This window comes from Mirounga leonina, unplaced genomic scaffold (assembly GCF_011800145.1).
Source record: "Mirounga leonina isolate KUSES-001 unplaced genomic scaffold, KU_Mleo_1.0 Mir_173, whole genome shotgun sequence".
NCBI lineage: Eukaryota > Metazoa > Chordata > Mammalia > Carnivora > Phocidae > Mirounga > Mirounga leonina.
In genome coordinates, this window is record NW_023270447.1 from 11,469,485 (window position 1) to 11,493,648 (window position 24,164).

The window sequence follows — 24,164 nt, forward strand, 5'->3', positions numbered from 1 at the left end:
TGGAATTTTTTTTTTTACAAAAGATGTATTATCAAATATACATGCAGAGGTCTGAGTTCTAGCGACTGTCATTATATTTCCTTAACAATGTGGTACAATTGGTTCAGTCATTAAAAACTGTAGCCTTTGGCACTTTGAGTAGAAAAAGAATATATCAATATTTATGTAAAGAAAAAAAAAAACCCTCAATGACTAGAGAAGTACTTTAAAATCTTTTGTTAAGAAATAGGAAAGATTAGGAAACATCTTACTGCACCTGAAATGCTGCAGCTTTTTTTTTTCTTCAGAGTACTAAAACCAGTCCACCTTTCTCGCTATGAGATGGCAGAAGCCAGGAGGAGGGTGGTGACGGTGGTAGAGGCGAGAAGTGGGGAAGGCAATGTTTTACTCCCACTCCCCTCTCTGAGAAGGAAGTTGCCAGAAGGGATGTAGTTGAATCATATTTTATTGCCAGAGTTTTCAATTCTGCTGGTTTCAGCTAAATCCCTAATGCTTTTATGCTTTGAGGAGGTTGGTGACTCTAGAAAGCTTTGCCCTTTTCCTGTAGAAGTTGATAATGATATGATAGTCTTTATCTCTAAACAACTCCCTCTGTTCTCATGGAAAACAAAACCGATCAGATCAACCAGCTTTGTTGTTACCTTCCATCCCCTTGGCAATCATTGAGTGTATATTAGAATTCTTTGAGAAATGGTGTAAAAAAGGTTTGATACTAAGTTCTAAGAACCAAGTTATTTCTCCAAACTTAAATTTTTAAGTTGAAAAACACCTCCAAATGTTCTGGTTTTATCTTCTTCTCATTGATAGTATTGGTTTCCTTTGATTTAGGCTGAAGGCTTTATTCAGGATAGGTAGCAAAACTGTTGTTTGCATATTAAGCACAAAATGGTGCCTATTTAGAGTTTTTGAAGAAATACATTCTTAATTTACACTGTGAGATATTTTCACTTATCAATTTGCATTTTTTCCCAGATTCTTCCTGTTGATGTCCAGTTAACAAAATATCTGAGGGAAGAAGGTAAAACCCAACTCCTGTTGCTCTAATTTACTGGTTGTTAGGATATCAAAAATTAATAATCTGGAACAAAATGAAGTTTTTGGATTACTTGTTAAGATAGCAACCAAAGCCAGCTGGTTGGAGACATCCAAGGATAGACTCAACCAATATTGCTGGCAATGTAACCCACAATGTCAAGTGTTGGTTCAGATTAGTTGTTTATAAATTCACAGCGATATATTTTGCTCAAGGAATGTCAACTGTTATTCTTGCTTTAAAAATAGAAAAACATATCCATAACATCAAAAAAATATTTTAATTCATAAATAAAGGAGGAGCCATAAAATGCAAAATATGATCACAACAATTTCAAAAGACTCTAAAAAGATGTATTTTTAAAATTATGCAAATTTACTCACTAAAAAACAGAATCAGTAGTAGTACCTATACTTAAAAAGTAAGCAGCAAAAAAAAAAAAAAAAAAAAACCTATGTAGAAAAGTACTAGTTACTCCCTCTCACTGAAAATATTCCTACACAATTTTTGTTGTCGAAGAAAGCATAATTTTGAAGAAATGCACAAAACCTTTTCGTGTTTTTTTGACTGTGACAGAGCCACTACAGAGAAGCTGCGGGGTGTCCTATTCTAACACAAAGCAGCCAGCATCTTCTTAATACAGTAGCATTTCTTTGACAAGGAATTGCACACCACTATTTCACAGCTAAATAGAATTTGAGAGTTTACATGGTATATGTACTATAATAATCAGCACCACCCTTACTGAGCTTTAGGTGCAGATTCTGCAAAATGAATATATAATACTGCATGGCCTCTGCTGTAGGGAAACATGGGTTCTGGATTCCCACAGCTAATTATAAAGAAAAATCCCTAAAGTTGGCACATTCAGGAAGTAAAATAGTATACACAGAAGGAAACCGCTTTCTTCTGATACTGCCTTCTGCAAACCTTTTGAGTTTGAAGATAGGTCTTACGATTCTTCACATTATCACATTACTTAGGTTCTTTCATTGTGCTTTTCCCTCCCCTTGATGTGAAATCTACAAGCTTGAGTGTAGTAGTTCTCAAGAGTCATTGAGCTCCGGGCTGATGGTAGATGACCCAGTTTGATGAGAAGGCTTCTCAATCCGCTGGAACAGAGCACAGATAGAATCAACACGTGGTCTTTTGGGGTTCGCTCAAGTGACTGAATTCCATCACTCAATCTTTGTAAGCCCGCGTTGGGGAGGTTCCCTTGTAGAAGATATTTCTAGTGTTCTCAGGGCTGTTACTTCTTTCAGGGATTAAGATGATGTTGCCCTTTCTCCGCAGGGTAGAGTCGCGGGAGGAAGAAATGGACAGCGTCTCTGAACCAATTTCGCTGCCCTCTACTGGGGTGACCCGGATGGTGGTGATGCCATGGTGGTGATGCTCATTGTTATCTATGTTGCTTCTCTTGCGGTCTCCAGAGCCAAAACTGTCTTTCAGGGACTCACAGCTTTCTGAGTCCCTGTTGAGATCATTGAGCTCATAAGTTTGGCGAAGGCTGCCCTTTTCAGGGGCTTTCCATTTCCAGGAGCCACTACCTTCACCCTCCGTGGACGGGATCTGAATGATGGGCCTGTTGTTCTCTGGGTGAGCCTCAACCCTTACGATCCCACTGGGTTCGTGGTCTGTCAAGGTTTTGTAGCGGATGGAGCCAGTGCAGGAGACCGTGCTGCCTTCGGTGTTCTTGGGGCTGCTTTGGAGGACGCCCTGCTGCTTGGACATAGCGATTACTTGCATGATTCGGGGCTGACTGTTGCTTCTATTACAGGCCACAGTCTTCTCGGCAGCTTTCAACCACTTGGCTCGAGCAGAGCTGCTTTTGGGGGAGGTGCTTATGTTTTCCTGGGTCTCCTCAGGGATGTGCACTAACTGTGAGGATCCAGGGCGTGACTGAATGGACACTCTGGGTCCCCCAGGCATGCTATTGTTACACCCGGGAACAGTGCCAGGCTGGACCTTGAGGTACTGATTGCTGGGAGCATGGTGGTCTCCATTCACCCCCACCCTGGAGGGCTCTGAACTTGACCTCATTTCTATGGATCTAGGTGGTGACTGTCCAGGCTCAGTCTCTATAACTTGCAGGGACAACTTCCGACTTTCATTCTTATTCTTCCACTGGGTGAGAAGCTGCTTTGATCGAGCAGAATCCATAGAGGCATGAATGGAGGCATTTCTTCTGACAGGGTCTTCTACAGATGGGGTGTTGGCTCTAGGCAGGGTATTGCTAAAGGTAACCATGTTCTCCTTCCCCATGGGGCTCCGTGGAGTGATGATTTCTACGTCGGCATTTGCCCTTTTGAGGTTTGTCAACGAGCTAGCATCTCTGTGGTTTCGGTTGAGGATGCCTTCTGTGTGAGCAATTCCATCGCTGCTGCTGCCATTTTTAGCGGCTAAAACTCGGCTGGGGTCTTGGTTGAGGTCTGTCAGAGATCTGAGGGCATCTCTGTGCTGAAACATACTCTCTTCGCTAGGCAGGAAATTCCCCACAGCATATAGGCCCTAGTATTGAAGAGAAACAATGAACAGCACGCACTAGAAGACACCGTTACTAAGAATTTGTCCTAGAGGACCCACTGAAGCATATAATAAATAAGGTATGTGCTCTCTATACACCATTGACTAACACAAATAATAAAAAACCCAAACTATAATTACTCAGGAAATCATTTATGAGTTATATCATAAATCACTGAACTATCTGTTCAGAAATCAGGAGCCCGTCATTTTTTATTCGTTGGATTTTCTCTCCTTTCTCCATCCTACTGAGTGTTTTTGTGAATCTTATCCTCTGTATGTTTTGAGAAGAAAAGACAGACAATGAGAGAAATAAGGTCATTCTTCTGCTTTTCAAAGCAATTCATTTTCCTGGATTTAGGAACCTCTTGTTGAATGACACCTTGAATAGCTTAACTGATTTATTTTACCTTCCATTTTTAATCACACCTTCTGATGGAAAGCAGGGGAGGTGTGAAAAATATAAAACAATGAATCATTCATAAAGCATGCTATCAGGTTTTGCAGTGAGGTCAGAGACAAAATGTTGTTACACCTCAGATCGAGCACAGCCCTGTGTGTTCAGCATTGTACAGAGAATTCTCAAAAGAGAGGTTGCCCATCATCACTAGTTTGGAGCACCCACATTCTTTCCTTTAACTTGGTCTTAAGTTTGGAAGTAATATTTGATCAATTCAGTGCTAGTACACTAAATTTGAGCTAAATTTTATTTAATCTTGTCTTTATACTCAACCTACCAAGTTTTTGTTATTTTAGATTTGGGGGATAAAAATTTGGATAAGGTAAAGTTTGGATTCAGAATTTTTACAATTTTTACACATGGATGACCAAATCCCTGTTGGATTTTCATCTTCTGAGATGCTTAGTTTAGAGATAAGAGAAAGCAACAGATACCTATTTGGGAGCTAATTTCCATAGATGGTAGCCACTTTTCAAATCAAACCAAAAGAATCCCATGGATTTAACATTTTATAGAGTGCTTAACAATTTACAATAGCATTGGCTTAGAACTGATGAATTTCCAATTTCAGGCATAGAGTGCAAACAGAAATGAAATAAGTCCAGCTTCTGCTTCTCTATTTTAATTCTTGGTTCAAATTTTCTTCTAAATGTATCTATCTCTGCTCTCACTGCCAGAGTTCTCAGGATGAGCAGTCCCTACCTAATGCTCTATTAATGATTGTATTTAAAGGTGTAAGTTTGGGAAAATCGTCCATTAGACTGTAAGTAAACTCTGCCATATTGTTCAACATGCAGTGCCCAACACTGTGCTCAATAAATATAGTTGCTTCATCCTTGGTGTGATATGAAATAGCCAGTTATTATTCTCATGTAATAAGTGAAGAAACAGGCTTCTGAGAGATTATGTAACTTGGCCAAATGTAAGATACTTGAGATTCAAGCCCAAATCCTTCGGACTATGGAGCCCAGGCTAATTCCAGGACACCATGAAATCACACCCACACAAAGGCAATGCATGAATTTGAGAGAGGCAGTTCTCAGTCTTCCTTGCCTATTCTGTAAGACACATTGACAGTCAACACTCTCATGGGAAACCCAAGCTTATGCCCAGTTCCTGGCCTGCTAACTGTACTTTGATCACTTTCTCCTCCACTGAAGAAAGCACGCGTGTAAACAGGAGATTTAAAGTGACAGTCCTGACCATGCTAGTTTATAAAAGTGAAAAATAAATCATCGCTTGCTTCAGGGCTTTTACAACTTTTTGTCATCATTGTCTTGTAACACCTTCCACAAACAAGGGCATCAAGATCCCATGATTGAATTGCTGTGATAGATGATTTTCATTTCTCTGTCAGTTTCTCTCAGTTTCCTTGGTGACTGCCTGTTTCTCTGCATGCTGCTGGTATGTGGGTGTGGCCTGGGTTCCTTTCATTCTTATGACCTGGCAATTTCATATACCTCTGTAACCATAATGGTACTTCCACCAATACTGTCCATGACTTCCAAGTCTATTTCTCCACTACAGATTGCCCTTTTGAGCTCCAGATACAACTCTTCAACTGCCTATTGATCCTTAAATTGAGCTCATCAAACCCTTTTCCTCCACCAACTTGCTTCCTCCATCATGTTCCTGGTCTGCTAATGAAGTCACCATCTGCCCCGTCTTCCAAGCTAGAAACCTGGCTGTTATCTCTCATTCCTTCTGTTCCCTCACCTTCCACTTATACTTGCTCTTTCATACATCCATTTTTGTGCCTGTGCGATTCCTTTGCTTGGATGTCCTTCCTCCTTTCCTTACCCTAAGAAAAAAATTTCTTATTTCTTAATAACCACATCACTTCTGTGAAGGCTTGTCTAAATTCCTTCTTCAGTGTGCTATTCCCAAAGCATTTTGTTCACACCCTAATATACCATTTAACATCCTGCAACTATCTATATTCTTATTAGTCTTTACACTGAAAACTCTTTAAGGCTGGGTCTTATTTCTCACTGTATGGATGCTCAGTCTAGTACCTGGCACAGATCAGATATTGAATGAGTGAATGAATGAATGCATGAAATGGACAATCTCAATTTCCTTCTGCTGAGAATATTTTCACTGAAGGAAGACTGGGCTTGAAAATAAGTACTGTTAAAGAATTCAGTATTAGTTGGTGCTAATATATCCAGGTGCTACATTTGTGTTTTTGGGCATATTCTATAAACTTCCACCAAACCTTTACTGTCATGAACCTTACTTTCACTAATACTCACTTTCCTCATCTGTAAAATTATACTAGCAAAAATAGTCCCTGACTCTTTCTGGTGTGTGTGTGTGTGTGTGTGTGTGTGTGTATGAGGATAAAATGCAATAATCTTAAAGTTGCAGTTGCTGGTCCATGGTAAGGGTTTAAAATATTATTTTGCTAAAAGTGGGAAATGTGTTTTGGCTTAGGATGGAGATGCACTCAGAGATTTTCTCACAAATATAAGCTACATTGCAAGTAAATTATTACAGTGCAAAAATGTTCTATGCATGTTTTCCATTTAAACTGTGGTTTATCAAATGAGAATAGTAAATTATTTACCAAGTACAGAGCAATTCCTCCTCCTATTAAAAAGCCACAGTAGACATCAACTGGGTGGTTCTTATACTGAGTTATCCGTGTGAGCCCACAGATGATCCCACAGATGATAAAGGTGAAGACCAAGAGAGGTTTGAGAAGCTTAGAGGAATCTGTTAATGTGGAATTGAAGTACATCTGAAAAGTGAAAGCAATCTGGTAAGTACGTTAGAAAGGTCATTTTACTATTAAATTATAATCATATAAAAAGTTAGACTCAAAGTCTAATTCGTACACTTGACATCAACTTTAATGCTCCATTCCCCCTGCTATGGCTATATTCTATACCTGAAAAAGAAGTCCATAGCAAAACTCATCAAATAAAAAAAAGATCTCATTTAATTACATGAAATCTTGAAAGATAAATTGAAGCAGTAGAATTAGCCAGATAACTATTCAGTTTCCATGTTACTTGTCACATAATTGCTGTCAGCTTTTCTCGCATAAGACCTGATAGACTACTATATTAATCAGATACTATGAGGAGTCACTGTATGTCACTTACCAAGTTTACACTGACTTTGAACTCACTGTTACATAAATACTGAAAGTAAAGCACATATGTGTGTGTGTGTATGTGTGTGCTTAGCACAATTCTTTCAGTTTGAGAATTTATAACATTCACATAGTTCACAAGACCTTGCCATGAGATATATTACACTGAAGGGATACCAGGCTGAATAAATATTCTGACTGTGTAGAAAATTTCTTTTACTGTACTGTTGTGTATAGTATGATCGAATTTCTGCTTTTGATGCAATTGTGTTGAAGGACTGCTGTGCTCAAGTTCACTGTTCTGTTATTACACGGCTATATCATCTAATTAGTCACTTGGAGACGACACTTGTTTGTCCTGATATTTTCTAGGACACAGACTGATGAAAAAGAGTCAGAGACTTACCGAAACGTACACAGCCGCGAAGGCAGCCAGGGTCGCATGTTGAGAAGGAAATGATTTCCTGCCAAAAGAAGACAGTCAAATGATGCCTTTTATTTCAGATCCACTGCTAACAATCATCTCAAGAACGCTGGGTGGTTAAAATGTTCAACTTAAAAGCCTCGAGGCAATAAGTGATAACTTTAATTTCTCTTTAGTTTTCTGGGGAAAGATCTGAGTGATAAAATAAATACTGCTAATCACTATTAGAATTAAAGAATAGTAGTAATGAGCTTTCCAATAGAAAGTGCTGGCTTTGGAGGGGATCACTTTGTTACACCATTGGAATGATGGTTGAAAATAGAAGTGGATTGGAAAACATTATAATTGTTCTTTGGTATTCAAATTATGTCAGCTTAAAGTCAAAGTCAGGTTCTGCTTCTTCAAGGGCACTTATTAACGTATTTTCAACTCTTAAACTGATCTTGAGAATTCACTGAATGATAAATGCAATTCTTATAGCAATCACTTACTGCCCTTTGTCCTTTATAATTTATTTCTTTTGAATTTCCAAAACATTATCTCTTGCCAAAAAATTTCATTTTTACTTTATTGATTGAAAAAAACTGAATTTTCTTGAGTTTTTCTGTCTTTTATTTTCTAGAATGCAAGGTTAGAAGCTATACTGATCTACTGGGTTTATACAAAGAAGATGCACGTATAAAACTCTACCAAAAACAAGATTCACATGATTTTTTTAAAATACAACATACAATGGAGATGCAAATATAAATATTTAATCTTCCACTTAAGCAATACAGGACACATATTGACTGTAATTCATGATTATTTATAAACTTCCTAAATTGAACCAATTGTGATAACCTAAAACCATAATGAGGTCTAAGGTAGATCGCAAAACATGAATAGGATTTGGTGATATGAAGATTAGTGGCAAGAATGTGCGGCTGAAATTTGTGAGACAGAAGGATTTGGAATAAGCCACCAAAGAGTTTCTATGGTGTAACCACTAAAGAAATCACTGAATTGAAAATAAAGAAAAGAAAAATAAAACCAAAATCACTATGACCAAAAAATGTATGTCTAAAATGATACCCCATGCTATTCATGAACAATGAAAACACTGACATGGGAAGGTTTAAAATCTCAATTTCTGACCTGCCACTGTTGATAACCGTAAGGTCAGATCCTGAGCAAATATCTTCTACAATGTAGGAATTTTCTTTGCAAGACACATTCAGAGAGGTGTAGTTTGGCTTGCACACGGTCAGAAAGTATGGTGCCTGATACCCTGTGGAGAGCTGTATGATATCTGTAATGAGAGCTGTGGAGCACAGTCCAAACACATGAACACCTATACGCAAAGGGAAAGAAATTGTTATCAAGTTAGTTCTTAATGTCGACATTGTGCCATCATAAACCATGTTTATTACACATTAATGTGATGACCTGCAAATCTGTCGTGATCGTTTTCTCTGAGTTTATTTAGAGAAAATAAGGATAGAAAATTCCTAAACCTTTAAACCAGATACTTAATTCCAAAATAAGGGCAACGAGTATATCCAAGGTAGTCATTTGGGGTATTTTTTGTCAGTTTGGTTAAATAGGACCCATTCTTAATATTATTACCATAGGTCACTTGTCAGACACCTGAGACATGTGAAGATGACCAACTGTGTGATTTGAGGAGGATTAAATATGCAGAATGAAGCAAAATTCAAAATAATTTAAAAAGTGCTTAGCATGTTTGAGCTTCCAGGGCTCCCTCTCCCCAGTACTCCTTAACTCTAGCCACAGTTGCCAAGCTTTACAGAACTGGTTCCAACTCCCCACAAGCTGTAGTCATACAGGGAATGCTATTTAAAACAGAGAAGAAGGCAGGCGGGCCCTGTCAAGGAAATAATAATCTTATCTTGGGTACAGGGCTGTGGGAGACTTCCTGCATATTTGGAATTCAGAGATGATGTTCTTGTATTTCCCTGTCCAAATTCTTTCTTTTGTCTTCTGGGGCCAGCCTCAAACCAGAAACTCACAAACTCTGATTCAGACTTGTTCACTCGAACTCCATTCCTGCTCCAAGTCCCTTGCGTGGGAATCTAGCTCTGCTCACATACACATGATCTGAACTCGCCAGCTTCCTCTACATTGTCTCGACACCCTGGATTCACTCTGACTTGATAGTCTGGATTTTGATTCATGATGTGCTCATAGAAATCAATACAAGAGGCAGCTGGATAATTCTTCAATAAATTCCTCCAGACCGTGGTCGCCTGCCTGCCTGTTACCCTGTTTTCCACTTTCCTTTTCTGCTTATCCCCACCTAGCAACGATTCTCCCAATTCCTTCTCCACCTGATCACCTGGGATTTAAGACATAGGACCTTTCTTTCTACATTCTAATTCCTAGCAGCATGCAAGGTCTTGGAGAAGAGTATGCTTCAGTGGGGAAGCCCATCCATTTTTATCTTTGGAAAATGAGAATCTCCAGTCCCTCAGAGGATGGGGTTGCTAGGGTAGGATGGACCATTCTCACAGGCACAAAGCTTTTCACAGAGGTTATATGCCCCTTTGTCCAAAGCATTTGTTACATTAGCGAAATTTTTCTCTCAGATCTGTTATATGTCCTGAAGATTTCTTTCTTTGCTTCAATTTGTGACCCCACTAAGGGGCCTATTCTTGGCTTACTATCTCCAAGTACCTTGATTAGTGGAGCAGAGTCTAGGGCATGATTTAGACCAGACTTTTCCTCTAGTGGGAGAGAAGGTTGTATTTAATTATTGTCTAGATATTAGATAAAATTACCTATTCTTTTGAGCTGAGAGGTTACCGGTGAAGTAATTTTACTGATTTACTGGGAATGAATGTAAAACATTCATACTGGTGTGGTATACTGTGTTTTGACTTCTCAACTCGGTTAAAAAAACGAAGAGGCCTGTGACTCAAACATTAAGATGGTCCCAGGCTAATAAGAAGAGATGAGGGTTTAGATAAAAAATAGGAGGTAAAGTTAGAGGATAGAACCAAGGAAAAAGCCATGATTCAGTTCTCTGTGGTGACATTTCCATGTGCAGTAACTTCTGGATGAAAACACTCCAGGAGAACTGAAATGGAATCATTGATGTGGCTAAACTAATTTCTGAAGAGTTATCCATTCATAATGGCCTGCTGACATTTATTCTCCATTTTAAAAAATGAACACACATCCGGAGAAACCATTTTAAAGTAAATTTATGCTTCCACCACAGCTAAGACAAAAATATACTGAAATGCATGGCATGTTAGCTCTCAAAACAAGGACTATAACTGTAAATAACACATTACAGATACAAAGCTCCAGTCTTAGTGTTTTAATAGTTTTTTTTGTATAATGTAAAACTCATCATGTACCCAAAATTATACATCTAAATTATAGCTTTAAAGACTTAATATCTGTAATTAAATATAACATTTCTATTTTGAAAAAAAAATTTTCCTTTCTTTGTGGTTCCCCACACCCACCAACGAATCTGACGGCTCTTCTAAGGAAGGAGTTGAAATTGCAGCCTCCGGCATTAATGTTGGGCTCCAGTCCAACCCCATTTCTTCTTTTGGACAGGCAACAGTAGAGAATTCCTTCCCCTACCATAATCTGCAAAGACAGGATGCTGTTCAGAATGGACTCGATGGGTACAAATGAATTCTAAGTTATCTCTTAACACATCATCAGTTCAACAAGGTAAAGATATATTTTTCTAAAAGCGTTAGAGATGTGAGCAATTTCTTTTGAGTAGTTGAGGGAGCAGTGAGAAGAAGCAATCAGGGCACTGTGGAGAGCACTTGTTGAATCTTCTGTGTGCCTATGTACTGGTCAAGGGTGTGATATTGTCCTGGCATTTTCTTGCTGTTGCAGCACTCAGTCTTTGGACCTTTGCTCAACAACATCCGGGGATGATGCCTTATTGATTAATTGCGCGGTGACTGATTCTGCCCTAAGTCTTAGAGTCTTGGCATTTCATCTCTTAAAGCACAAAAACAAGATGGCTGGGGGGTTGGGGAGGAATAAAGAAAGCACCAGAGCTAGGATTAGAAAATTTTACTAGCATATTATCCCAATAAACCAATTCGGAATTGAACAGAAGGTTCAATCCATGGAGAGTATGCCTGAGGTTAGAAAGGTGTGATCTAAAGCCAAGCTGTCCAATAAAAATTTCTATGATGATAAAAATATTTCCCATCCTGCCCAATAGGGTCACCACTACCCACATGTGGCTATTGAGCCTTGAAGTTTAGCTACTACAACTGAGGAGCTGAATTTTTTATTTCATTTCACTGTATTTAATTAAGTATTTAAAATTTAAATCAATTTAGACTTAACACGGAAAGAGCCACATGTGGATGGTAGCGATTTTGTTGAAGAATGCTGGGTACTGTTTCTTAGGTATAAGATTAGAAAGTGTGTTTACAGGGGTCTAGGTGGCTCATTCGGTTGAGTGTCTGACTCTTGATTTTGGCTCAGGTCATGATTTCAGGATCGTGAGACTGGGCTCCACGTGGGGCTCTGCGCTAGGCATGGAGTTTCTCTCTTAAGATTCTCCCTCTCTCTCTGACCCTCCTCACCCCGCGCTTTCTCTCTCTCTCTCAAAAAAAAAAAAAAAAAAGGCTTTACAATGGACAGAGAGCCATACTGTAGTATCAGAAGGATTAACATGTTAGATGAAGACGTTAAGATAAAGAAATGTGTATTTGCTGTAGGATTCTAAGACATAGGACATCAAGAAATGGACCCAATACATTTAGGCATCATTTCCTTCAAGAAGTTTTCTTTGAAACACCCTACATCACCCTAAATTGAATTATGTCTCCTTCTTTGTGGCTTCCTTAGCACCTCATCCTTCCTTTTTAGCATAGCTTGGTTAAAAGACACCTCAATTGTTCATTTGTTTGTCTCTCACTAGACTATAACCCCCTGAGGGAAGAGCCATTTCTTATTTACCTTTTATTCTCACTGTCTAGCACAATGGTTGGCATTGTGGGATTTGCATTTGTTACCTTCACTGTGGGATGCTTATTGGCTAATTACCCTGGGCTTTCAGGCCGTTAGTTATGCTGTACAAGAGAAGCAGGATTTGAAATTATGAGTTTTATTTATGTAAAAAAAATTCAAATATTTAAGATTATCATGTAAGAGATTATTGTGAAATGCGACATTGACTTCTAGAAATGTGTGGAGCTGAGAAGAGTCAAATTACAGGAGATACTGGCAGTCTCTTAGATATAAGTGATGATGCCACTTTAAAGGTCATAGTCATGATAAGGGGCTCAAACAAATTTCCCAAGGGAAACTTCCCACTTCTCACTAGCTTAGCATTTGTTTTATGAAGTATTTAAAATTATAGTTTTTTTTTTTTAAACTAATGACAGTAAGCCTACGACCTTCTGTTTTGAGTGTTCAATCTGCTATATTTAATTCTGTAGGTATTATGGTATGTGTATAATTATAAAGAATCTTAATTTGTATAAAAAATAATTTTCTTAATGGAATTCTACCAATAACCACACATGTGTGAAAATCATGTGGCATATATGATAAATATCCTGAAGATCAATTGTATAGAAATCATCAAAAAGTGGTTTTTTTTTCCAAATCATTGAACAGTGAGTTAATTATTTATACTTCTTGAAAAATATCATCCTACATTATCACTTTAAGTTAGACACAGAAACACAATAGGTCCTATATTCTGCATAGATAGATGTGACATGATATACCACCCACATAGAATAAGATAATGGTTATCTCAAATTCATCATTTCAAGAAAATTAACCACTCATCCTTGAAATGCACTGTTGTATGGTTAAAGATATTGATTTCATCCTCACTTCCTCAAAAATAATTCTGTGAATAATTTTTTCTCCTCTTTTCAATTATATATGTAATGATTCACATTTTGTCCATGAATGCTAAATTATATAAGAATTTATTTGTGTAGTGCCATTAGGGAAATGTGTCTTATCATACAACACAATAGTCATGATCTCAAATGACCTTGAGATTTCAGGAGTTTTATTTTAGTTTTTTAATATGCTCAAAACTCATATGTCAAGAGAGTGCTTTAATACTATTTGGCTTGATTATAGATAGAGGTTTCTTGTCATTATTTTGACATCACCCAACTGTCCTCTCTAAGAAACACATCAATTTTCTCCTCACACTTCTATTCATTTAACCTTGATCTACATGTCACTGCATGAATTTTCAAAGTGCTTCAATTTTGTCCAAAGATGGAATTCTCCTCAGGGGGAGGGGAGATGTTTCCTGATGTATTTCTAAATGCGCCTGCTCGTTTCCTCATTCTGAATGGCATGCTGGGTGTGCTAAAATACGGTTTCAGAGTTTAGGCTTTGACAATAAAATTATTTGTTGCTTTTGTCATTTGTAAATAGAAAACAATTTCTGAAAAGGATCTTTTCACAATATTCTGTTTAATCTGTATACAGGCCAAAAAAGAATTTTTTTTTTTTTTTTGCTTGTTGAATATCATGGGCAGGTTTTTGGAAGAGATTCTGAAGTGGCTCGGGTTCAGGGGAGACACAGTGACAAATATATTTCTTTTTATTAATCATGTGGGCACTGCCCTAGGAATAGCCACCACAGGGAGAAGTCACAATCAAAAAGTCTTTGTTGGGGCGCCTGGATGGCTCAAGTCATGATCCTGGAGTCCTAGAATGGAGCTCTGCATCGGGCTCCCTGATCAGTGGGAGTCTACCCCTCCCCTCCTCTGCCCCTCCCCTCAGCTCATGCTCTCTTTTGCTCTCTCTCTCACTCTTTCAAATAAATAAATAAAATCTTAAAAAAAGTGTTTGTTTTGAAAACAGCAAAAGAGAATGACAAAAAGTATAATATTTATCATAGTATCTTCAGTGTTTAAATTTGCAGTGAATGTCTTTTGGAAACCCTAATACATTTAATGTTGTATATTTTGATTGTCATAAAGATAAAGTTACTGTCTAGGAACTATAATCAAATTCCAGTAGAATCCTCCTATAAAGTTAGATATACTTATTCTTTAATAAAATGTAATAGAAGTTTACTTCCAGGAAAGAGAAAGTATACATTATTTCTGTTCATATAGATTACATGAAGATTTATGATATCCTGTGTTGTTTTCCCTGAGACACAATCTCCAAAGGACTGAACAAAATGCTTGTTTCATTATTACTTTAAAGTAAAGGAAAAGTGAGTATTCAGGATGAAATTTTCCAATTTAAGGGCAATTTCAGAGACATAAGAAAATGTATTTCACAGACCTGAAAGGAATTTTTACAGTTTCTGGTACAACATCATGAAGACAGGTTATATTTTTAAAATGTCTCTCAAAGCATTTAAAAAAATCTGAAAAGCAAACACTAAATGATTTATATTTAAAGGCCTGTATCAAAAATCAGTTGATCTTCTTTTGTTCATGTAAAGATTCTTTTAAAAAATATTGCTGACATGAGGCCTTTTGTTTTACTTGCTCTTCTCTCAGAGGAGTGGGTGAATACAGTGCTTCTCCTCACAGAAGTGGCCTTTATTTTTTTTTTAAATTTTTATTTAAATATAATTTACTTAACATACAGTATATCATTAGTTTCAGGGGTAGAATTTAGTGATTCGTCAGTTGCATATAACACCCAGTGCTCATTACATCAAGTGCCCTCATTAATGTCCATCAGAACTGGGCTTTAAAAACCCGTTCCAAAGGAAGGATTCCTCTTGTTTCCCCTCCTCCGTCACCACCCCATTTTGTAACAGGTTTATGCTACCATATAGATAAAAAGAAAACAGCAACCTTGAAAGTTGGCAATTAGAGTCTACTTGTTATTTTTCACCTTCAGGAACAGAGGAGAAGGAGATTAGAGTAGTAACTATGTAGTAAGATTAGAGACAGAATTATGGATCTGGAACAAGAAGACTATAGACCCCATAAGACCAATGTTGAGAAAATGAATGTTTTGGGAGAAGTCCTTAAAGATAGAGGAGAAAATGAAATTGGAAAGAAATCTAGAAGAAGTATGATACATGTTTGGAGAGAAAGGTGTGAAAGCAGTATTTGATGTGAGCAAAATCAAGATTTGTTTTACCACTGAGTTGGTTATCCAGAGCTACGAACCCACTGTGGAAGAGAAGAACCACTGACTTCCTGGAGTATTGTGGAGCTCTAAGTGATATGGAGGAACTTAGGGACCCCAGAATATAAATATTTCCCTAGTCTGCCTCTTGTTCTATTAAGAGGCATGCAGCCACTATGGGGGCCCTGTGGAGACCCCGAGATTTCGTGGGCCCTTTGTAGGAGGAATTGGCACTGAGCTCCTGAGGTCCAACTTGGTGAGAGGTAGCCATGGCAGATTTACCCCGTCATTTCTCAAGGCTCAAGAAAGCAAGCTTTGGCCTGGAAGCCCCGGAAAACATCCCTAACTGGCATATTGAGAATTTATTAAGGAAATGAAGGATTCACAGATGCAGGAACACAGCGATGAGACCAAGGTCATTGTCCCCAGGATGTGTAACAGTGTCAGCAAAGGGACTGATGTGAGGTAAACGGTGTCAGCAACAAGTGCCACAATTAGACTTGCTTTCCTAACAACTTAATAAAATACCCTAGGGAAGAAAGGCTTCTGGACATATAAAAAACAAATTATTTAAATGATTAAATATCAAACATAGTCTTGTGTTAAATAACACAACATGTTCAACATGAACATTTGTACAGAATTTTATTTATTTTATTTCAAGTATTCTATTACAATCAATTTGGGGGTTACACCCCAACTAGGAGAAATGCTTTCTGGTGTAACAGTTTAAAGCATACACTCTTTTTGCTCTTGTCAAATGACTGGTGATATGGGTTTTTTAATAAGTCATTAGAGAAATGACAGGAAAATGCTGTTATTCTGAGCAACACTGCACTTTAAATATCTTTTATTAGAGTCTCAGCTATTTCCAAGCACATCATTAATAGTTCCAATCACCCTGGAGTTAACTGGAGTTCAAATAACTCATTAATTTACAAAGGATTTTGAGACCTTTTAAGTATGATAAAGTTGTATGGAATATTAAGTTCTATTTTACCTCCTGAAAATATTTTGTATGATTTATTTAGAGTGTAAACATACGCTGTAATTATTTAATGCAGGGGAAATTTTGAAAAAACAAATTCATAGCTACATAAAAGTATAAACTTTGGAAGGCTTATGTATAGACTTTTCTAAAATTGCTGATGTGCTGAACCAGAATTGGCCGATTCATTAGGGAATCTTGTAAAAACTCCATTCAAATACAGCTTTTCATTTAATAACCACTTCCTCTGACATTCATGAGCATGATAAAAGCGAACTAAGAGCTCCTACTGGTAGAAATAAATATTATTAACCTTGAAATATGTTTCTTGTCCCTTATGTGGGATTCTGGGAGCAGAAGAGATGGTGGAAAGGCTTGTCCAGTCTTACTATTAATGGATTAATGAAAATGTGTTTATTCATAATGTGTAAGTTAGCAAACTAAAAATAACTATGTTTTAAATTCAACTCCAGTAGGTTAGGGCATTTCTTTATAGTATATATTTAAAAATACAAATGCCTGTTTTGCATCTATTTTATTTTTGTGTGTGCACGCATGCGTGAACCAACGTGCCAGGAATGTGAGTTGTGCTCTTTTTACCTTATAACTGTTGGTGCTCAGTGCTCATAATCAATAAAAAATGCTAATCCAGTACAAAATGAAACTGTAAATGATATCAACATGCTTTTTGAGAAGAAAGTTCTTGGCTATATAATTAATTTGTTTTTCCCTTCCAGCTTTCCAGACTTCAGATACCATATCAACACATTAATTAGGAAGTATATCAGAAATATCATACTAGCTATTCAAGGGGAATTATGCAGTTACAAACATTTTTTTAGAATGATTTTGTAAAACTGAACATTAGAGACCCATCAATTTTGCAATTATACAATCTTAACTTTTAATGCCAGTAATTTTCAACTATTAAGTCACATGACATTTTCAAAATATCTCAAAGACATGATCTGTTCCAAGATGTCGAGTTCACTTTTTGTTTGTTTTTAACCCATTTGTTACACACTTGTGGTCATTCTTAGTTTTTTGGGGACTGGCAAACATAATTTGGGGGCAATTCTTACCGTAATTGCAGGTCCAGCAAAAGCCAAGCTCAGCAACATGAGGAATGGAATTGCCTCCTGGGTTGGCTCAATATACGGCATGCTAAGACTCCGGTCATAGCAGCTAAATCCAGAGTGCACAGGTTTGAAGACATCCGTGAGTTCAAGGAAATACAGGCTAACCACTGATGATGCCAATATAGGCAACTGAGAAGGAAGGACATAGAAGAGCAATTCATTATGGTGCACGGCTCACACATAGGACCAGTGCGTCTTTAAGAGGAAACAAATGGCTATTTCCCCTTCTCTCACCACTCTCTTCCAATCTCAGACTTAAAACCTTTCATAAATGCTATGGTTTCTGCTTTCAGAACATCTAATTCACCTACCTCTGTCACCAGCCTGCTATGAGCCCATGTCTTGTCCCTCACCTTTGCTCTCAGATCACCTCCTAACTGGTGTTGTACTTTCAAGTCTTCTCTCCCCACCCCACCTATCCTTTTTCCACCCAGCAAACCAAGGGGTCTTTGGAAAATATTTTTGATCATATCCCTCCCTATCTTAACCACTATAGTGCTTTCCATTCTACCTGAATAATATCCAAATGTCACATCATGGAGTATAAATTTCTGCATGAACTGGCTCTTGTTTCAGTTTCTTACATCTTCTTGTACAGTGTTTATACAACTCCCCAGCCTCCTTCCCACTATCATCTAATTGGTTTCCACACTTTTCCTAAACAGTCACATTCATTTCTACTTAGTATCCTTTGCATTTGCCGTTTCTTCTTCTTTTTGTGCTCTTCCTCTGGCTCTTTGTATAAACTGGCTTCTTTTCATCATTTAATGATGACTTCCTGTCATCAGGTCTCCCAACAACCAGACAAGGCAACATGGGCCCTTCCCAGTGCCACCGGGCCTAGTGGGAAGTCAAAGGTCAAAGGCAGAAGGACTAGACAAGATGGTGAGGCCCACAGGAAAACAAAAGCTGGGAGTCAGAGTTCAAAATCCATGATCCCCAAGGGCAAGAATGGTGCTGCTTTTCCAGCCAAAACAAAGAAGACAGTTGCCCTAAAGAAGTTGTTGACCATGTGGCCAAGGAGAGGCCCAAAGCCAAGGCCGCTGTTCCTCCTAGGGGTGGCGAGTCTAAGATGGTGCGTGAACCCCTGGTCAGGAAGACAGAGGCCCCCAAGGGCTTGAGGAGGCTGGGCATGCCCACCAATGCCTCATTATCCAAACTGACCAGTAGGAAGGCAGAGGCTGAAAACTAGAGCTGGGGTGGAGACATGGAGATCCTGCCTGAGCTTTTATTCCCCAATAAACCGTCACTCCATTTAGTTCATTGTAAACTATTTATCAATAAAGGCTTTTTTTCCCCTCACACACACACACACACAAAGGTAGCCCTTGATCCATCCTTCCCTCTCAGCCCTTATCATCTTGCTTGATTTTCTTCATGGCATCGATCATTAACCAAAATTACCTTGTCAGTTTAATACTTCACCTGTTTATTTTTCATCACCCTTTCTCCGTCTCCCACTGAAATACATGCTCCATGAAGTGAGAGTCTGCCAGTGATATTTATTTATTGCTGAGTCAGGGTATAGAATTGTTCCTGGCACATGGTGGGCATGTAGTACATCTTTTAATAATTTAATACTGCAATAAATACTTGTTGATAAATGACTGATTGAGTAAGTTAATAACTAGACTAGAGTTATCAGATTTAGCAATGAAAATACAGGTCACCCAGTGAGATTATAATTTCAGGTAAGCAATGAGCAATTATTAGTATAAGTATGTCCCATGCAGTTATTTGGAGGTTACTTATGCTAAAAATTATTTACGGTTTATCTGAAATTGTAATTTCACTGGACGTCCTTTAGTTTGTCTGGTTAAACCTAAATTACACATTTACCTTTGAGACTTTGTATTATGGATTCAATTATTTATTCACTCAACCTACAATATGTCAGGTACCATGTGGATGCTAGCTATAATATGGTTGAACAGGACATGGGCTTGGCCAGCAAGGATCATAAGATAATGAGACACCTACTCTCAAATTAAGAGAAAATACTGCATATACATTGATGGTAGACCTTTCAGAATTTGAAAATTCAGATTAAATCACACATATATTAAGAATTGTTTAGCTTAAGGCTTTGTTACTTTTAGAGGATACAAGATTTAGTTGACTAAACAGAGCAGATTTTTGATGAAGACATTATTGACCATCCGTGATATCTGGTTGTTCAGTTAAAAAAATAAATTTACAAAACAGCATTATACCTTCTATTCCCAAGGGTCTTTTTATAATGAGGTGAGAATTAGGTTTATTAGAAAAACTAATTATGTATAGAGATTAATCTGGCATTGTCCTCCTGTTTTTCAGATTGATGTTTTTCAATAGAACAAAAAGTACATCAAAACACTCACATTTCTCTCATTAGAACCCATGATCATTTGATCACTCCAAATATCTGATCATTTCTCCCCACCACCCCTCTCTCCTGTAATACACAACTAGGAGCTTTCGGTCTCAACCAGTAAGGCACCACTTCATGCTGCATGTGCGTGTTTGAGATTTTTCACTCAAATCCACTTAAATATATTTTACTTTTAATTTAACAAATAATGCATATAGCCCTTATTATGTGCCATCAGTTTTCTATCTTAGAAACCTTAAATAATTTTATTAATTCATTTTTAACTCATTTAACTTAAGACTTTTAATTATGATATGCACATAGGTGCTATTATTATCCTTGTTTTGCAGGTGGATAAGCCCAGTCTCCTCTAGTAAGTGGCAGAGGTAGATTTTGAGCCCATGAATTGTAGCTCCAAAGTCTTATTTATTAACCACTATTCTATGCCTTTTTTTTCCTTCAAAAATAGGATTAGAGTTTTAGGGTAAGGAAATACAACTAGCATCAATTAATGGGGGGGGTGCTGTTTAGCTTAAAGTTCTGTTTAACTAAGGGCTTCTATTTGCAAACCTTTAGATAAAAATAATGTATCACTTTAGCATAAACAGACATTATCGTAAAAGTACTGTCTCCATAAAGTCAGTAAAAGTTTTCCCTCCATTAATGTGAATGTTAAGTATTTCACTTTTTTTTATTATGTTATGTTAATCACCATACATTACATCATTAGTTTTTGATAAGTATTTCATTTAAACCAGATTTGATGACCCATCTTCTTTCCTCTTTCCCATGCCTTTAGTTCATATTTTAGGTCTTAGAAAGATATTTTGTAAATGGGAGTCATATCCGAGACCCTTGATGCCCACGGAAATGACATTTGATCATCTCAGTTTAAGATACTAATGCTCCAGTAAAGTGAGTTTGATGTCTTCTGCAGAAAGGTGAACAAAATTTAATCAACATGACCAATCTGAAAATTAAGCAAATCTTCCTTAGTAAAGACATTATTTGCCATTGAATTTTGTGGATGATTACTTTAGAATCTGCTTAACTGTACCAGTGAAGATGCAGCCGTGAAATGAAAGTTCTATTCCTATATTGTACGTGTGTCTATGTATTTACATGTAGGTACATGTGTATGTGTAAACAGGGAGGGACACTCTGAATTCAACATACTGTAGTTCAACCAGTGGGGTCATATAGTTTTCAAGGGAGGTCCTAATATCAGCTCTTCCACTCACTACCACCAGTGTGACCTTGGAAATGTTTTCCTTAAATCTTGTCTTCTTATCTATGAAATAGGTACATTGACAGTATGTACCTATCATCACAGGCAGTTGAAAGGATTAAATGAACTATTGCAAGTAATTTCCAACAATACCTAGAATGAAGAATAGCTTATAAATGTTATTATTATTATTATTATTGTTGTTGTTGTTGTAACTATTAATAATACTATACTTGTCAAATGTCCCCTTTTTCATAATTATTTATATGGTAATCCTTTTTGAGAGTAATTTCCTCACTCTTAATTCCCTAGCACTTCTTTTTAGGAATTTTTTTTTTATTTTATTTGAGAGAGAGAGCATGTGCAAGCGAGAGAAAGATAAGAGTACAACCAAGTGGGGATGTGCAGAGGGAGAGGGAGAAGCAAGCTCCCTGCTGACCAGGGAGCCCAACGACGCAGGGCTCAATCCCAGGACCCTGAGATCATGACCTGCGCTGAAGGCAGACGCTTAACGGACTGAGTCACCCCTGGGCCCCTCTTTTTAGGAAATTTTTATATGCTGTTCTTTATTATAGTTATCTGCTATAAGTTAGCTGGAGCCTTTGCTCTGCTTCCCAAATGAAAATCTCCTTAAAGTGGGGGCCTAATCTTACTCATTTCTACACTTCCACTAATATTATACATCAGAGTGACTTCCAAAATATATGCATATATATGAATATAATAAATTAATTTTTTGAGTGAAAATAATTTCCTTCAGTAATGTTATGCACCTTAATCATTTCAGACATCAGCCTGCTTTCAAGATTTTCCCAGTGACACCAGTTTTCTACCCATGTATTAATAGCTTTTACAGTTCTATAGAAACATGGTTCAAGACCCTCATCTGTTTTCAAAATAATGGCCATATTTTTCTTCCTTTTGGTGTTGGTTTCTCTGGATTTTTAAAAAATCTTTTATCCTTTGCATTCTACTTCAGTTTGTTTTTAAGAAATAGTGATTTGGGGATGCCTGGGTGGATCAGGCGGTTAAGCATCTGCCTTTGGCTCGGGTCATGATCCTAGGGTCCTGGGATCAAGTCCTGAATCCGGCTCCTTGCTCGGCGGGGAGCCTGCTTCTCTCTCTCCCACTGCTCCCCCTGCTTGTGCTCTCTCTCTGACAAATAAATAAATATCTTTTTTTTAAGATTTTTTTTATTATTTATTCATTTGAGACACAGAGATACAGAGAGAGAGAGAGAGAGAGAGAGAGAAAGCATGAGCAGGGAAAGAGGAAGAGGGAGAGGGAGAAGCAGGCTCCCCGCTGAGCCAGGAGCCCGATGTGGGGCTCGATCCCAGGACCCCAGGATCATGACCCGAGCCGAAGGCAGACGCCTAACCATCTGAGTAACCCAGGCGCCCCAATAAATAAATATCTTAAAAAAAAAGGAATAGTGATTTGAACAAAATATTTATAATATTTGAGGAAAAAGTAATTTTATACATTGTTGTCCTATATTGTATTTTACTACCAGATAACATAATAAATTAAATTACAATGCTTCCTTCTAACACACTTATCTTCAGAGGTATCTTTCATCTTTTGAAATACTCATCAACAAATGGAAGAATTTTAACAGATGGTATATACTAATTTGGGTACAAATATAGAATTGATATATATACAAAATAAAATCGCACAGACATCTTTCGATTGCATTTAAAATGAGATTTTAAAAGAGATTTTAAAAGATCCATATAGGCAGGCATTAGGAATTTTATTCTCTAGTTATTTTGTAGCCAAGAAAAAAGTATGAACTTGCTATTTTTATGCAACGATACAGAGGAGGGAAATTACCTGAAGATTAGGAAAATTTTTTTTCTTTTTTAAAAAAAGAGATTGATTCTTATAATTACCATCTGCTAAGGAACTTGTGAGTAAAAATAATAGAAGCAATCTTTAAGAGATGATTACAACAGTTTTAGAGGACAAGGCAAACAAAAGAAATGCGATTCAAAAGATTACATTTGCTAGATAATATTGATTTTTTGAGGCCTATTTAAAAAAAACAAATCGACGGTATGTATCAATTTTAGCAAAACATTTTATGGAATCTATCATGACATTTTATCTAGGTCAGATAACTTACTTGCTTTTAGCATGTTGATAATAAAAACAAGCTTTCCTTCTCATTTGGGAGCGTCTACTTTGCTCTTGGCCTAGAGTAATAGAGGTCAGTTCCATTCTTTTCCTTTTTCATGGCCATCATGAATGTAGAGTCTTATGAAATCCTCTTAAACTGGTGGGAACATAGTCGCAAAGAGCCAATTAATGTATATAATATTAATACTCCTTTATTTATTTATTCAACAAATATCTCCTGAGAGCCAGCTAGCTTTAGGCCTGGGAATATAGATGGAATAAACCAAAGTCCTTGTTCTCATGAAGATTTCATTCTCGCTGAGGAAGGCAGATAACAATTTAAAAATTATAATATGAGAAAGAACATAGACTCTAAAGAAGATAAAAGAGAAGGCTGTGGTAACTGAGCGCTTGGATTGTTCTTTTAGATCAGGAAAGGCCTACCTAAGTAGGTGTCACTTCACGGGGCAAGAAAGAACTAACCATCTAAAAACCAGGTAAAAGGCAGACTCAAAAGGGAGAAGTGACAGAAGAAGTCAGAAAGGTGGATTTGGGGCCAAGCTTTGCAGAGAATTGAAGGCTGTGGCCGGAGTTAATATTTTATGCAAAGTACGTTTGGAAACGCTCTGGAGAATTTAAGCAGAGGTATAATATGACTTGAAATATATTTTACAGACATCACTCTGGCTGTTGGGTTGAGGATGAATTGTGGGGAGTCAAAAGTAGAA

General features: G+C 37.4%; 1 protein-coding gene across 1 annotated transcript in view; it reads right to left on the bottom strand.

Annotated features, from left to right (window-relative positions):
* Nucleotides 1–436: 436 nt before the first annotated feature.
* PLPPR4 (phospholipid phosphatase related 4) overlaps nt 437–24,164 on the bottom strand; it is a 40,380-nt gene continuing 16,652 nt past the window's right edge. Inside the window, exons 2-7 of the mRNA XM_035017956.1 lie at nt 17,681–17,866; nt 11,017–11,146; nt 8,678–8,873; nt 7,523–7,580; nt 6,586–6,759; nt 437–3,541 (exon numbers count right to left, since the gene is read on the bottom strand). Of these exons, the coding sequence (XP_034873847.1) occupies nt 2,216–3,541; nt 6,586–6,759; nt 7,523–7,580; nt 8,678–8,873; nt 11,017–11,146; nt 17,681–17,866 (2,070 nt within the window). The 3' untranslated portion in view covers nt 437–2,215. The remainder of the gene's footprint in view (nt 3,542–6,585; nt 6,760–7,522; nt 7,581–8,677; nt 8,874–11,016; nt 11,147–17,680; nt 17,867–24,164) is intronic.